This window comes from Fonticula alba (assembly GCF_000388065.1).
Source record: "Fonticula alba strain ATCC 38817 unplaced genomic scaffold supercont2.5, whole genome shotgun sequence".
Taxonomy (NCBI): domain Eukaryota; order Rotosphaerida; family Fonticulaceae; genus Fonticula; species Fonticula alba.
Window position 1 is genome coordinate 2,287,665 of NW_009242975.1, and position 12,242 is coordinate 2,299,906.

Here is a 12,242-nt window from a genome sequence, read left to right on the forward strand (position 1 = left end):
TCTTGGCCGCTTTTATAGGGGGGGGGGGGGAGACGGGCGAGCCGCTCCAGGCGGTGGGAAAAGTCGGTGGGCGAGTGGGTGGGAACAAGAAAGGGGCGAACATTCCACGAGATCCTGGACAAGCGCGAGGGCGGTCACCGGGGCGTACGTCGGCACGGAAGACCGAGGTGTGTCGACAGGAAAACCGATCGCCGGCACCGGTGAACGGGTAAAGGGGAGAGAATTATAACCAACAGTAGAGGTTATTCGACTGTTCGAGGGAACTGGCCAGCCCCGCGAGAAGACGACCAACAACACCAAGTGGCCCCGGCCAGGGGGGGGGGGAGGGGGACACAAGCACAAAGGCACGCACTCAACGAATAATCAAAAGGATATATCCCCCCACCACTGGCCTCCGCACGAATCCCCACGCGAATCTCCCACGAACCCCCGCGGCCGACGGGCAGAGGGCAGAGGGCAGCGAAACTGTCTCGCGACTTTTACTCCGCTGATACAGGGGGGAAGGGCGAGGGGCCGAAGGGGGGGGGGGAGGGGGGATACAAGGCGGTCGCCTGGTGGCGAGGTCGCGCGCGGGCGCGGGTGTCGCAGGTACGGCGGGCTGGGTCGCCGGGTGGTGTCCCGGAAGGTGGATTGCGGCCGGACCATAATCCCAGGCGGCGACCGAGTGGTCACACTGTGGCCTCCAGAATGGCTGCTCACCGAAGACATCACACACACACAAACACACACACGAGCAGCTGCGTCGAAGTCTCGGAGCCGGAAACTTGTTCCCCATGCAGCCCCTCTTCTTTGTCGCAGAAGCACGGGGCAGCGAGAGAAAAGGTCTGCGAAGAAAGCACCCGGAGAATGGCCGACGAGCCCTGCACAACAGGGGCAGTCCCCTGGCCAGCGGCTTGAAGAACACAGTTCACAAGTCGGCGCATGGTTCTTGGGGGCCCGAAGGGGGGGGGCCATGCGGACACGAGGGAGGGGGCTAGAAACATATGAACCGTTCACGATGCCCGCCACGACTGGCAAGCCCGCTCGGCTCGCGGAGCGGGCTGCTGAGGTGGCCGGAGGGGAGGCTGGCCCCTTGCCCACGCGGAATGCCCCCTGGCCTTCTCCGCGCCCTGCCCACCGCCGACCGCTTCGGAGCTATGTTCCTCAGACAAAACCTTCCTAGGGAATTTATCGCCAAAGTACGCTACTGGTGGCGGGGTGCTTACTGGGGGATGGGTAGCCGCCTTTGGGTAAAGTCATCATCGGGGGTCTGGGCGTGATTACTTCTACTCACGAGACAAATGTGGTGCCAACGAAGGGTCTCTGCATTTGGTTCCCGTCTCGTTGGCTCCTCAGGCAGCATGTTGATGCGTCCGACCGAGGCGGCCCCCGGCGAAAAAGCCCGCGATGCGGCAAGGCTGATCCTGGGCAAGGTGCCTACAGCTACAGGTCTCCCTCGAGGCATCTTGAGAGCGTCTTCGGAGATTCCAAACGCCGGGGCAATCCTTGTGTCTCCATCCACGCTGGCATGAAGCGATTTTGGCTCGTCGAAGGATAGAGGGATTTTATTCCAGCCATATCATGTTTACACACCAAGCACTCTCCTGGGGGTGGGGGGGAGACTCGGCCGGCGCCACATTACATTTTTTCGGACACACAATGAAGCTCCCAAGATAGATAGCAAGGGGAGGATGGATTATTTGCATTACAACAAACGTCGATGCTGAAGTCGGCCTTGGGACCGGGGCCCGAGACGAAAGAGGGAGGTCTCCGGCAAAGGAAGTGAACGCCGGCTTCATCGCCGATCTCCTGTCTTTACGGGTGCGCGGGACGAGGTGTGAACCTTGCATCTGATGGCTGACAACCTGAGGTCAAAAGGCGTAATTGCGTGGCAGCGGACATATGAACGGGATGACTCTAGAATGGCTGGGTGAAGGAGAATGTGCGAGAGAGAGAGAGAGAGAGGGGGGGAGGGAGAGGGGGAGAGAGGGAGAGAGGGATCGAGGGAGAGAGGAGAGGGATCGAGGGAGAGGGGGAGAGAGGGAGAGAGAGGGATCGAGGGAGAGAGGAGAGGGATCGAGGGAGAGAGGAGAGGGAGAGACTGAGAGCTTGAGAGAGCTGTCAGGAGCGCGACACATTGGCTCGACCGCATGGCCTGCCAAAGCCCACACATCTCACGGGCAACTCGCCTTGAGAAAGTCTTCAGAACGAGGGGATGAAATTAGCGGTGCGAAACTGAAAACGCAACTCAAGTCATTCCCACAGCTAGGGGGCCAGGGGAGAAAGAAAAAGGCAGTGAAAGGACCTGCGAATTGCCGTGGGGCATGAGCTGAATACCGAAATTTGTTGACCCAAGCTTCGGCACGATCGGCAGGCTGGGACGCAATGCCCAAGTCACAAGGAGGGCCGTCTGCGTGAGGGTGTGCCCTGAGTGCAGGGCCCAGTCGAGCGAAACTCGCTGGCCCCCTTTCCAATGGCCGTGAATGCGGCTCCCACGCATCCCCCGTTGTTTTGTGTTTTGAAACGAAAAAAGGACCGGGCCCTCAAGCTCAGGATGAAGCGGCGTCTTCCGAGAGACCATGTCCAACAGTCGGTGACGATCCCATCACCGCCGGACACAACTCAACCCAGGGCAAGGCACCTCCATCGGAGGAGCTCTTGCAGCCAGGCAGGAAGCCGCGACTCAGCTGCTTTCAAATAAACCCACGCCCCTTGAGAGGAGCTAATATCCTCAAGAGTGGATATGGTGCGAGGCAGGAGAAGGGCTTGGCTGTAAGGCGCGCATTCAGCCATCTTGGCATCAGGCTGTAGGGGAATGGCGTGCCTGTGCGAGTCTCTGCGAGTCTGTGCGCCAGTGGAAATAAAGATGGCTGAGGGACCATTGAGCAAGGGTGTAAGGGATTGGGAGGGGAGAAAGCGGAACATGCCCGGCGGAGAAGCGTGAGTTACGCCAAGAAATCCACTCAAGGGTGCAATGGTCTCCTGTAAGTCGGAGGGGGGGAAGGAGGAGGGGGCGATCTCGCCAGCAAGTGTGTGGGCGATTGTGAGAAAGATGAAAGCACATGTGACAACCACCAACAGGGGTCCTCTCTCATGGCTGGACATCACAAGGGTGCAATTGGATCCAGCCATGCTTTTTCCTTTCCTTTCTCCAGGACGCTGGGGGTGTTTACCCTGTGCCGTGATTTTTGACGTTTTCGCCCCGCAAATCCCACAGTCTAAGGGGGGTACTTACCCATCATATAGAATGGGAGATTTCCAAAGAGGGCGATACAGGGCAAAACAAGGGAGAATAGACAGCAACAGGAAAGGAGGGAGCGGGAGAGAAGAGGAGGAAAAGGAAAGAGAGGAACATCGGAGGCAGAACGCCTCTTCCCAGTTACCCACCAGCGTGTCTCTCGGGAAAGTCCAGCCTGGTGGGATTTGGAATACAGGCAGCGGAGAAGTTCCACACGCATGTCAGACTGAACGGGAGAATGGCGATACATGAACCAAGAAAACCAACGTAGCTGACCAGCCATGTGGCACTTTGGTGAGCTTGGTGCCTTTGTGCTGGGGATGGGGGGAGGGATCTGTCAGGGAACATGGTGCATCCGAGCATGCTCGAAGTGGTGCCGCAAGCTGTGTCCCTCTCCGGGTGAAGACCGAGCTGGGGTCGGTGATACGAAGCAACATGCAAACCGTTTGACAAGAAGATGGCCGGTCCGAGCTCTTCTCCCGCCATGCCCTGCTCATCTTCCTCTCGTGCAGGCAGGCTCCTCCTGCTCGTGTTCAGCAAGACTGTGGCCAGGTCGTCATCGGCAAGGGACATTGGCAATGAAGGCGCCTGGCGGCTGGTACAGATCCTGCTCCTGGCACTCTTTGGGGAAGTGCACCTTTTCGGTCACAGCTGTGGCTAGCTCAGCCAGCTGGCAGGGGAGATCCTACAATTGGTGGCGGTTGGCTCGGAGTCCTCAGCTTGGCAAAGTCCCGACGGATCGAGAGGAAAGACCACGCAGGCTTCCAAGGCAATGGTGGGCCCAGCCGGCTTGGAGTCGAGCCTTTGTTGGCTGTCGAGACGGAAGAACCAAGATGGCCGCAACCGGTGTTGATCCTGCAGTTGACCGGAGACCTTGCACCAATGACATGATCAAAAGTCACTGGTCCGAGCATCTGTAAGAAGTGTGTCGGTAGATTGGTCAGTGTGTAGGAGGTATTCAAGGGAGCTATGGCACTGGCGCAGCGAGAGAGAGAGAGAGAGAGAGAGAGAGAGAGAGGGGGGGGGGGGGGGGGGGGAGAGGGAGGGAGAAACAAGAACCATGTACCCAGGGAGGTATGAAAAGGATAGGATGAAGGGGATGCAAGTTCACACGAAATGCCGAACAAGTGGCATGCCTGCCGGCGCCAGGAAAACGCGGCAAAAGCCTGGACTAGGTAGGGCTCTCCTGGTAACTGGAGGAGGAGAACTCAAAAGGGCGAAGCAGAGGAAGAAACATCAGGATTTTCAGCCGGACGGTGATTCGGCGAAAGGAGACAGCAATAGAGGGCAATAAACGCATGATCCTCTCCGGTTAGCGGAATCTCGCGGCAGAAGGGACCCAGGGGGGAGTGTATCATGGCCTGTGGGTTGGTGGGGGGGAGGGGGTCTTTGACCCCTATTCTCTCTCCTCCACCCTACAGCATGCAATATCTAGACACAGGGACACTCGGTGAGCACATGAGCATCGGACGACGGACAGGCACACCGCACAGACAGCAGAGTCCCTCCCCTTAAGTGGAGGAGTAAGGCCACATTTGTCAATCGGGAGAGAAGACATATGAGATGACAATATTCTGGGGTGTATTGGATCACCGCGGGGCAACATGGGAGGGGGTGCGACAGCGCTCAGGTATGAAAACGGAGAAGCAAGGAGGAGCAACAAGGAGGAAGATGTCCCCCCCCCTCTCAAATGCACAGGAGCCATGATTCCCCTCGCACAAAATCATCCCTTCGTCACTCGGAAAGGGGCAGGAGAGGGAAGATTCTTCAGCCCTTTAGAGGGAGGGAAAAGGGAAGGAGAGAGAGTGGGCGAGCGCGCTTAGGCGGAGGAGGAGCCAGAGCCAGTCTGCTTGGGCTTCTCGATGGGCTTGAAGTCGGTGGTCTTCTCGCTGTAGTCGTAGGCGTGAGCAGGGACCTTGCAGTCGAACTTGGTGAAGGTCTTGTAGCCAACGGTGTCCTCCGGGCAGAAGACCGAGAAGGAGAAGGTGTTGTTGAGGAGAGCGCAAACGGAGTGAGGAGAGGCGTAGCGGTCCATGCCACACTCGTGGGCGTCCTCCATGGCGGCGATGCACTTCTTGTTGTTGCACAGGGAGTCGAGAGAGACACCGGCGAAGCCGCCGGAGATGCAGCTCTTCTCGAACTTAGCCTTGATCTTATCGGCGGACATGTTGTCGCAACCCTTCTTGGGGAAGCTCTTGTTGCCGGCGAAGGTCTGGTAGCGAGTGGGGCAAGTGAAGTAGGAGAGGTCGGCCTTGGCAGCAGAAGACTCGGGCTCGTGCTTCTTGCACCAGTCACGGTGGCTGATGACGATCTCCGAGCAGTCCTCGAAGGCCTTGGAGGTGTCGACCGGCTTGCCGTCGAACTTGTTGGCAGTGGTGACCACGCAGTTGGCGTAGGTCACGGCGGCGGAGATGGAGGAGCTGTTGCAACGGGAAGACTCGTTGCGGATGGCGTAGGCGAAGTCGCGCAGCGAGCTCTCGCACGGGTTGGTGGCGGAGTTGACCAGAGTGCCGGCATCATCGGAGGCGAGCTCGATGGGGGCGCCAGAGGCGACGGCCAGGATGGCGAAGAAGGCAAGGAGGAAGGCGGCCTTGATCATTGTGGAAAAGGGAGATTCTGTGAGGAAAGGAGGGAGGGAACAACGTCAGGAGATGTTGCACTGACCGGCACCTGGTGTTTCGGTGGCCACCGGGGAGGCATTTATAGAGATGCCGGGGTGCTGGGAGACTGACGGATTGTTGGCCCCGCGCGACCTCTCCCTCGCTCCTCGCCGCGCGCGTGCACACACCCACGCACCCACCCACACACGCACACAGACACGCACACAGACACTCACACAGACACTCACACAGACACTCACACAGACACGCACGCAGAGGCACGCACGCGCGCGCGCATATTATCACCCAAACGAGCGCCCCCCCCCTCCCCCCGGTCGGCTGGGCCCCATACACGACTTCGGGCAGCGAATGTGCGCTCAAAATCCAAGGCCCGGGCCTCTCTCCAGGAGGCAAGAGGCTAAGGGGCGAGAAAGAACCGCCTGGGGAAACTCGGCCGCAGTAGTGGCGGCTGGAGACCGAGCAAGCGCATCTCCCTGAACATTCCTCCCTCTCTCGGAGGGCGGCCCTGAGCTTGAAAATTGCCGGACCCAGTCCGGGAACACCGTCCGGGGATGAGCTCGCCAGAGTGCCCGCGAGGGCGAGGCAAGAGGCGGGAAAAAATGGCTGGAACGTGGGGGGGCCGCACTTTGGGGAAACGGGCCGGGTATTTGCAAGGGAATGGCGGGTCTGTCGGCAGTGCGCCACATTTTGGTCGGGGCCGCGACCCGGGCCGGTGGACCGGCTACTGCCCTTCCGGGAACATGGGCGCCCGGTCCTGGCCCTCTGGCCCATCCCCTCCTTTCCCTCCCGGTGGGGCAGGAAAAGCGGGGTAGGGGGCGGATACTAGTTTGTTTGCCTGGCCGTCTGTCCAGACCGGCCGGGGCCCTGCCCGCCCCTAGGTCCTGGACCGCCGCGTGGAGAGCCCGTTGTCGATGTGGTCCCCAACGGCGGGCCGGAGTGTGTACCGGGGGGGGGGGGGGGGGGGGGGGGGGCACACACACGCCATTCGGGCTTTCTTGGTGTCGCTTCGGCTCGGCGCGCGCATTTTCTTTTGGCCCCGCATCTCCCTCCCTTTCCGCCATGCTAACGGCCGGGGGGGGACAGTGAGGAGAATACCGCACCCGGGTGAAGGCACCTCCCTGTTCGTCCATGCGACTGGTCCGCAACTCGCGCCACCCCTCATGGGCACAAGGGCAGGATCGGGGAGCGGGCCGAATTGGAATGGTCCAGCCCCCGAGGGGCACGCGACCCTGGCCCCGGGGAAAAGTGTCCTCTCCCCTCCCACGTTGTGGACCCCTTGCATCGGGGAAGGCCGTTCCAGGAACCGCGGGAAGGCCGGCAGACGAACTTCGAGACTCGGGCCGGTGCACTAGACCAGCGCCATGGACGGCCTAGCTGCGCGGGGCCTGGGAACACAATGTCAACTGCTCCCCCTCCTGGGGGAGCGAAATCTCCATCCCAGACGCAAGTATTCTTGAGATGAACCTTGGGCTCCTGCCCCCCCCCCCCCGTCAACGAGCAAGCGTGGATGGAAATCCTCGGGCGAGGGCGGGGGAGCAACATGACGACACGAGGAATCTGCAACAATGCAGGTGCCATTCTCAGCCGGACATAGTCTGTTGGCTGCTTCAGGCATCCCCGGCTCGGACGGCCAGGGCTGGCCGGAAAGGCCGGCCCCGGGGCCGGCTGGCGCTTCCATGGAGCAGGCACAAGCCCCTGGGAGAAGGTCCACTCCAGGGGACATCCCCGGGAGAACCCCACACCCGCGGAATATCCGATCATGCTTGAACTCCAACTTGGGGCATGCCCCGAGGAGGAAAGGGAGGGAACCGGCGAGGACAGGGATCCGGGATCACGGCCACGAACGGAGCGACGAGAACACCACGGCACACACCCACACCTACAAACATCCCTCGGCGGAAGGCGGGGCACAACCGGCGCCTGGGACCCGCCGGGCCGGCCCCTCTCCCGTACTTTGGGCCATAATGAGTACTCCTAAAGCCGAAGGACAGGGTCCGACCATGCCACGCTTGCCGGCCGGCCGGCCGGCCAGCCGGCTGGGGCCTACATGCCCTCCCACCAAGCGCAGACCCTGATGGTCGCCGGCCTGGAGGACATCCGAAAAAGAGGAGACGGGAACGCCCCCCATGCTCCACAGGAGCAAAGCCCATCACATCGGGCAGCCAGGAGGGCCAAGCCCAAACGCGAACTAGCCTCCGGCAGGAGCCGGAAACGCCTTTCTCAACACGCGTTCAAGAATGAGCCCCGCTGGGGCATGGGTCGCCAGGGGGTGGAGGGGTCATGAAACAGATCGAAACAACGCAACCGGGCGGCAACAGGCACCCTTTCAACGATGATCAGGCTCAGGGTCCTCGGGCTCCTGAGCCCGCTGCTGGGGCCATGCGAGCACAGCCGAGCGCAGAAGAATGTCAACCGCTGGTAAACGACAGAGGCAAGTAGCCGAGAAGTGAACATGGCGCATCGCCCTCCTGACAAGGTGCACAGGGAGGAGACACTAAGATACTCACAGGGGCCATTCTCCCCAGACACATTCCGTCGTCGCTCCCTATGCTACCGCGGCCTCGCCCTGGGAGATGTGGAGGACGGAAAAAAACGACCGTGGTCCTCTTCGGGAAGTAGCCGGGAGAACTCGAAAACTGTTGCCCCCGGCCACGCGGACCGTCGGAACACACAGCCAGAAGTGTCATCATGGACCTCCCTCAGGCAGCAGGCCTACCCTCCCCATGCCTGGCCTGGCAGGCCTCGGGTCTTCGGTCCTGGCCGGGGGTGGGGGACAGAATGAGGCGGTGAATGTTGTCCCATCCTCCGCTGAGCTTGGTTGTTCCTTCCCTCGGCTTTGGCTGTTCCCGAGACGCCGAGGCACCTGCGGGCGCCCGGGGCTAGTAAGACCAGGCAAAGACGGCCTACAAGCCCATCGAGAGGGGGGAGCTGGCTCTGGGCTCCTCTGACTCGCCCCTCCATGAGGATCCGACCCGGCCAGTGTGCATCAGGGCACGGGCCGAAAAGGCCCCCTCCCCCCTCGTGGTCCCAGAAAATGCCGAGCGAACCCGCCCGGTCTTCGGGAGGCTGGAGAATGCGTCCAGCTTCGCCACTTCGGCCAGGGGCTCGGCCTTGGTATGCTCTTAGGGTCATGTACAGGGGATTGTGAAAGTTCAGGGACGGGATATCGCCGGAAAATAAGGCGGGATGTTCGTCCTCACAGTTGTATCATGGGGCCAATAGCAGGAGGACCGCGTCGTATGATCAAAGGGCGAGTATGTCACGTTCGGCCGCCCGATCCCAGGCCGACAAATCTCCCCCTTCCCAGTCCACCTCACTTCAACGTGCCGTTCTCCGATCGGCATAAAAGCACAGCAGAGTCCATATCGGAAGCACCATCATCGACAAGCTTGGCTTACATACATACACAAAGATATGGGGAGAGAGAGAGAGAGAGGGGGGGGGGGTGTCTATATGCCTCTTGAAGAGGCGAGGGCCGGGGGAAGATGCGGAAAAGCCGTGAACAGGGGGTGGTGCACGCTCAGGAGTGGATCTTCGCGCGCTTGGACAGGAGCGCAAAGACGAAGTTGGCAATTTGCTGCGACAGACGCAGCGACTCGAGTGGCGGCAATGCCGAGCTGCCCGTTGTGAAGTAAAGATTTGGCCCGATGATGTTTGCCAGCGCCTTGAGACTCATGCCGTTGACCGAGCTGAAGAGTGCCACTTGGCAAATGAGATCCAGGAGCCAGAAGACGATCGACCGAGCCGGGTTCGGCACCCGAGTGCAAAGGGCCTCGTAGCAGGCAGCCTCATCGGTGGATGCAAGTGCCTCAGCTGGCAGGTCGGACAAGATGCATGCCGGGAGCTCGCGGAACCAAATCTTGATCAGATTGGCCACCGCATATACATCTTCCACCTGGATCCCCTGGGGGTCGCCCTTGTGGCGATTGATTTGCGACCGAAGGAGGGTGGCTGCGGGATGCGTAGGTGAGTATGCGAACCGGGCGGGGGGGGGGGGGGGGAAGCTCATGTCCAGGGTGAGGGGGGGGAGAGAGAGAGAGAGAGAGAGAGAGGAACGCACTCGTGTCACCATCCTCATTTGAGAGGCGGAAGATCCCGGGCGCTGAGTAGCCATTGTGCTGCGTCAGCAGGGTCTTGAGAGTGACCAGTACTGGCGGGACTTCGAAGATGTGCTCGGCAAAGATCTGATCCGGGATCAGCTCAATCGTGGAGATCGCCATGCCGAACATGGAAGGCTCACTTTGGATGTTCAGACAGAAGAGATGATGCGGCCCGCCTGCTCGGTGTCACAGCCGGGTGGGAGGTGGAGGTCAGTGTCAAGGAGGGACCACGATCGGCCGACTGGACATGCGGGGAGTGATGGCTCGTGATGATGTACCCTCGACCTCCATGATGATGATGTCCTGGATGTGGACCGTGGTTTTGCAGGTGAGCTTAAAGATGATCTCTTCGCGCGGGCCGCGTCCGGAGGACTTGACTCGTCCCGACAGGGGGGTCACCTCCAAGTCGTAGCGAATATCCCGCGGAGGGAGGTTGAACTTAAACTTGACCTTGCCCACTGGATGGACAGGCGGGAGGGAGGGTCAGAGAGGCGGAGGGGAGGGGAGGGGGGGGGGGCTTGACAAAGAAACAGACCCGGAGGCAAGGCGTACTCTTGTTGTGGATGAAGATCTTCTCCACAATGGCCTGGCCAATGGGGGCCGTGATGCCGTTGAAGTTGATGTAGTAGTTGCTGACTTCGGCGAGCGGTGGACCGGAGTTACGATTGACGATGTCACTGAGGACCGAATTCCGGGTTCGGAGGATGGGATTCTCTGGGGGACAGGGCAACGAGGGGGGATGGGAGTCAGCGAGCGGGAGGGGGGGGGGGGAGGAGTATCCGAGCGGCCCTTGGGCTTCGAGGAATACGCACTGGCGTCACTGAGGACCTTCGACTGCATGGCATTGTAGGAGGTTGGTGACAACTGATAGATGTAGCTGTACAGGAGTTGTTGCTCCTTCGGTCCGATGACACCCTTGGTGGCGCTGGGAGTGTGGGGAGGGTCGTGAGTTTATGGAATGCTTGCGCGCGCGCGCGCGTGTGTGTGTGTGTGTGTGTGTGTGTGTGTGTGTGTGTATGTGTGTATATGGGCGTGTATGTGTGTGCTCTTTGGGCGGGAAGAGGGGGGAAAGAGGGGTTGGCTGGGAACAGGGAGACGCAATACGCACCGCCGCAGGAGATCCTCATAATCTCGGTTCGGCTGGGGAGAGAGGAGCCCACTGGGCGCCGCAGATGACGGGGACTCCGGAGCGGCGACATCCAGGCTGCGTGAGACCTCCAGAGAAAGAGACGGCCCAGGTGCGCGTGCAGAAGCCGCGGAGGAGGCGATTGGTGCCGCGGCGGTGGCCCCGGCAACGGTCGCTGCAGGGCCGGTGGACGAGGAGGCTGCCCCGGGCGAGGGAAGCGCCACCGGGGAGGAAGCGCCGCCAGCGGGAGACGCTGTGGCAGCTGTCGCGGAAACGGCCAACGAAGCCGGCTCGGGCGTGCCAGTCGCAGGGGCCAGAGAAATGGAGGAAGAGCCTCCGGAAACGGCCCCGGCCCCAGGAATGCTTGAAGAGATGCTGGCGGGAACTGGGCGAATGGGCGAAGGGAGAGGGGGGGGGGGCGGCGAAGCTGTTAGACAAGGAAAGGGCGTGGTGAGGTAGGGAAGAGAGGACGTCCTGAATGGCGCACCAACTGGCTCCGGGTCGAAGGAGGGAGTGTTGGTAGGCGGCGAGGGGAACTTGTCCAGGAGCTCCTCGATCGACAGGAGGATGAGCGACTCGAAGGAATCCAACTCGGCCAAACCAGCGGACATCATGCCTGTGCCTCCTCCAGTGGAGGATGCCCCTGTTGAGTAGTGCCCGGGGAGACCACCCGGCGAAAGGAGCGCGGTGCTGGCCATGGCTCGGGGTGGGCGGAAAGACACAGGTGACAGGGGGAGGGAGGGGGGAGAGACGTGTGTGGAAGTGGGAGAGGACAAGAAGGGGAGGGAGGACAAGAGGGGCGAGGGTGCGGAGGGCTAGGGGAGCGAGAGGAGGAAGAAGGTGACAAAAGCCGCGGCAAGGCAACTCAGTGTCGGAGCGCATCCTGACAAAGATTCGCGCCCAGGGGAAGGGGGTTGAGGGTGGCTGCGTGGTCACAAACAAAAAAACAACACCCCCGTCCGACGCCGGAGGGGAGAGGGGCTCGTGTGCATCCCTCGGGGGCGCGGGGGCTCGGGGGAGTGGGGGGGGGGGACATGCAGTTGGGCAGTCCCAGCGAGGACGCAGTTTCTCCAGCGCGAAAACCTTGCCGTGTACTGGGTTCCGGCACGATCTTGCACCTGTCTGGCTCCCACTCTGAATACAGGGGCGGATTGCGCGAGAAGGGGCAAATGGGGGGG

General features: G+C 61.2%; 3 protein-coding genes across 3 annotated transcripts; all 3 read right to left on the bottom strand.

Moving 5' to 3' along the window:
* Positions 1 to 3,773: 3,773 nt before the first annotated feature.
* On the bottom strand, positions 3,774 to 4,106 carry H696_03663 (hypothetical protein; the record flags this gene model as incomplete). Its single annotated transcript, XM_009497535.1, has 2 exons — positions 3,774 to 3,902; positions 4,047 to 4,106. 2 exons carry the CDS (start codon positions 4,104 to 4,106, stop codon positions 3,774 to 3,776), a joined length of 189 nt encoding a protein of 62 aa, XP_009495810.1.
* A 930-nt stretch (positions 4,107 to 5,036) lies between these two features.
* Positions 5,037 to 5,816, bottom strand: H696_03664 (hypothetical protein; the record flags this gene model as incomplete). Its single annotated transcript, XM_009497536.1, has 1 exon — positions 5,037 to 5,816. The coding sequence occupies one exon, from the start codon at positions 5,814 to 5,816 to the stop codon at positions 5,037 to 5,039; it is 780 nt and encodes a 259-aa protein (XP_009495811.1).
* Positions 5,817 to 9,267: 3,451 nt separating this feature from the next.
* H696_03665 (hypothetical protein) lies at positions 9,268 to 11,978 on the bottom strand. Its single transcript, XM_009497537.1, has 7 exons — positions 11,552 to 11,978; positions 11,047 to 11,449; positions 10,751 to 10,863; positions 10,491 to 10,652; positions 10,217 to 10,396; positions 9,899 to 10,114; positions 9,268 to 9,789 (listed from the first exon to the last, which is right to left on the bottom strand). The coding sequence occupies exons 1-7, from the start codon at positions 11,760 to 11,762 to the stop codon at positions 9,359 to 9,361; spliced, it is 1,716 nt and encodes a 571-aa protein (XP_009495812.1). The 5' UTR covers positions 11,763 to 11,978; the 3' UTR covers positions 9,268 to 9,358.
* Between the last annotated feature and the right edge of the window lie 264 nt (positions 11,979 to 12,242).